At 53.6% G+C, this 2,037-nt stretch overlaps 1 protein-coding gene across 1 annotated transcript; it reads right to left on the bottom strand.

The window, feature by feature from the left end:
- Positions 1-30: 30 nt before the first annotated feature.
- On the bottom strand, positions 31-1,422 carry PTSG_13111 (uncharacterized protein; the record flags this gene model as incomplete). Its single annotated transcript, XM_004988198.1, has 1 exon — positions 31-1,422. The coding sequence occupies one exon, from the start codon at positions 1,420-1,422 to the stop codon at positions 31-33; it is 1,392 nt and encodes a 463-aa protein (XP_004988255.1).
- Positions 1,423-2,037: the final 615 nt, after the last annotated feature.

Genomic DNA, 2,037 nt, shown 5'->3' with positions numbered 1-2,037 from the left:
TTGCAGTGATTGAGCGAGTGACTTATTTCATCAATCGCTCCTGCTCTCCGTCATTCTCTGTTCCGCCTCATCGTACTGTTCATTCTCCGCTCCGAGCCCATTTTGTACCAGCTGTCCGCCCTCCCCTTCCTGCCCTTCCTCTTCACTGCTCCGTTCTGTCAGCATCTCATCCGAAGTCACTCGCTGCTGTTGCTGTGTATGCTGCTGTGGGAAAAGGCTTTCGGGTAGGCAAGCTGCCTTCATCCAGCACCGCACCACTGACTCAGGCTTGACCTCCTCCCACACTCGTTTCAAGATCGTCAACGCGTCTCGAATGTTTGGTGGCGCTCCATGGGCAAGACCACGCAAGCCACGGCTCTTCGGTAGTGGTGTCTGCTGCCCGTCGTCGTAGTATGCGAGGAGCTGCTGCAGCACGTATGCCTTGTATCGCATTTTCACGGCCGATATCAAGCCCATATCCATGGGCTGGTGTTTTGACGTTAGGTTTGGGGGCAAGAACAACAGGTGCAGCTCCTTCGGCGCAGGGTTGGTGACGTTTTTGTGTGCCGGGCAATTGTCCCAGATGAGAACAACAGGCTCGTCTCCATAGCGTGAACGCTTCCACTTGAGAAAGAAACGCACGTAGTAATTGGCCATGTCAGTGTCGAACCAGGCTGATGCTTGAGACGTGTACCGCACTGGTGGGAAGTCGTCACGAAGGCACATAGGTCTCCGGCTCTTTCCGACAGAGAAGAGTGGCACTTTCTCCCCCGCTGCTGATGTTGCCGTCATGATCGTCAGCCGTGCTTTTGCCGCCATCTGCTTCACTCCGCGAACACTGCGCTCCGATCGAGACACGTAGAGTCTTGAAGGTAACGTCTGGTAGAAGAGGCCAGTTTCATCTGCGTTGAAGACGAATTGGGGGTTGGTGATGCTCGTAGCAGAAACTGCTTGCTTGAACTCTGCCATTGCCGTTGCTGCTGTCTCTTCGTCAACACTGCCAGCCTCTCCATGTAGTCGCACGCTCTTGATGTTGTGTCGCTTGCGCACGCCCTGAAACCAGCCAGGGCTTGCGCGAAAGTTGTCAAGTGTTGCTGCCTTGTCTGGATGCGTTGCTTTCATGTCTGCAGCAAACTTGAGGGCTTTCTCTTGCACAAGCTTCCATGAGAGCCCGAGGCCATCCACCAGGTACTTGCGCTCGCGCAGCTTGATGTACTGCACCAAGCGATCTTCAATCTCGCCAAACTGGAGCGGTCGTGCCTTCTTGCATGATGCGTCGCGCTCATCCCCTCGTAGCTCTCCTGCCTTGACCTTCTTCACCCACTTGCTCAGTGTTGCTGCCGTCACACCATGCTTCTCCGCAACGTGCTTCTGCTTGGTGTGGCCCGCAATCGCTTCCATGGCGATGTTGTACTTCTCCATCCGTGTCTTCATCTTAGTCATAATCGTGTGTTGCTGTTCACGCCCGTTGCTGCGGCCTTAAGCGACGCCTTCAAGCTGCTGATGTCGTTCGTTCGTGTGCGTGCGTGCGTGTGTAGGTGTGTGTGTGCGTGTGTGTGCGTGTGTGTGTGTGCGTGTGCGTGCGTGTGCGTGTCAATGGTTGTGGTTTTTGGCGCGACAGTTTTGAGCGAGAGTGTGGCGCGGAGATTTGTTGCCAATGTGGAGAAATTTCCAATGTATTTCTTGCCAATATAGAGAACTGCCTGTATGTGTGTCCTGTGTGTCCTGTGTGTGCTGTGTGTGCTGTGTGTGTTGTGTGGGAGATTGGCTAGGCAAGAGAAAGTTCTGGGTGGGGAACAAGAACTGTTGACTTTTGAACTGCACCCTGTCTTGCACCTCAGTTAAGATTTGTGGCGCAGTTTGCCTAATAATCCTTGCGAAAAGGGAATGTGTGATCCCATGTGCACGCTACAGTAGGAGTCGGGACATGCATGTACTTTTTTTCATTCAAATTTATTTACTTCTTACGCTGCTGAAGTTGAAACCGACATGGGCGCCTTGACCCACCGCAGATAGGGGTTGTACAGGACCGCTTCCTTGCAGCTCGTCACCTAACGA

This window comes from Salpingoeca rosetta, assembly GCF_000188695.1.
Source record: "Salpingoeca rosetta unplaced genomic scaffold supercont1.37, whole genome shotgun sequence".
Classification (NCBI taxonomy): Eukaryota; class Choanoflagellata; order Craspedida; family Salpingoecidae; genus Salpingoeca; species Salpingoeca rosetta.
The sequence above is the reverse complement of the archived record's forward strand: the minus strand, read 5'-3'. Positions and strand labels throughout refer to the sequence as shown.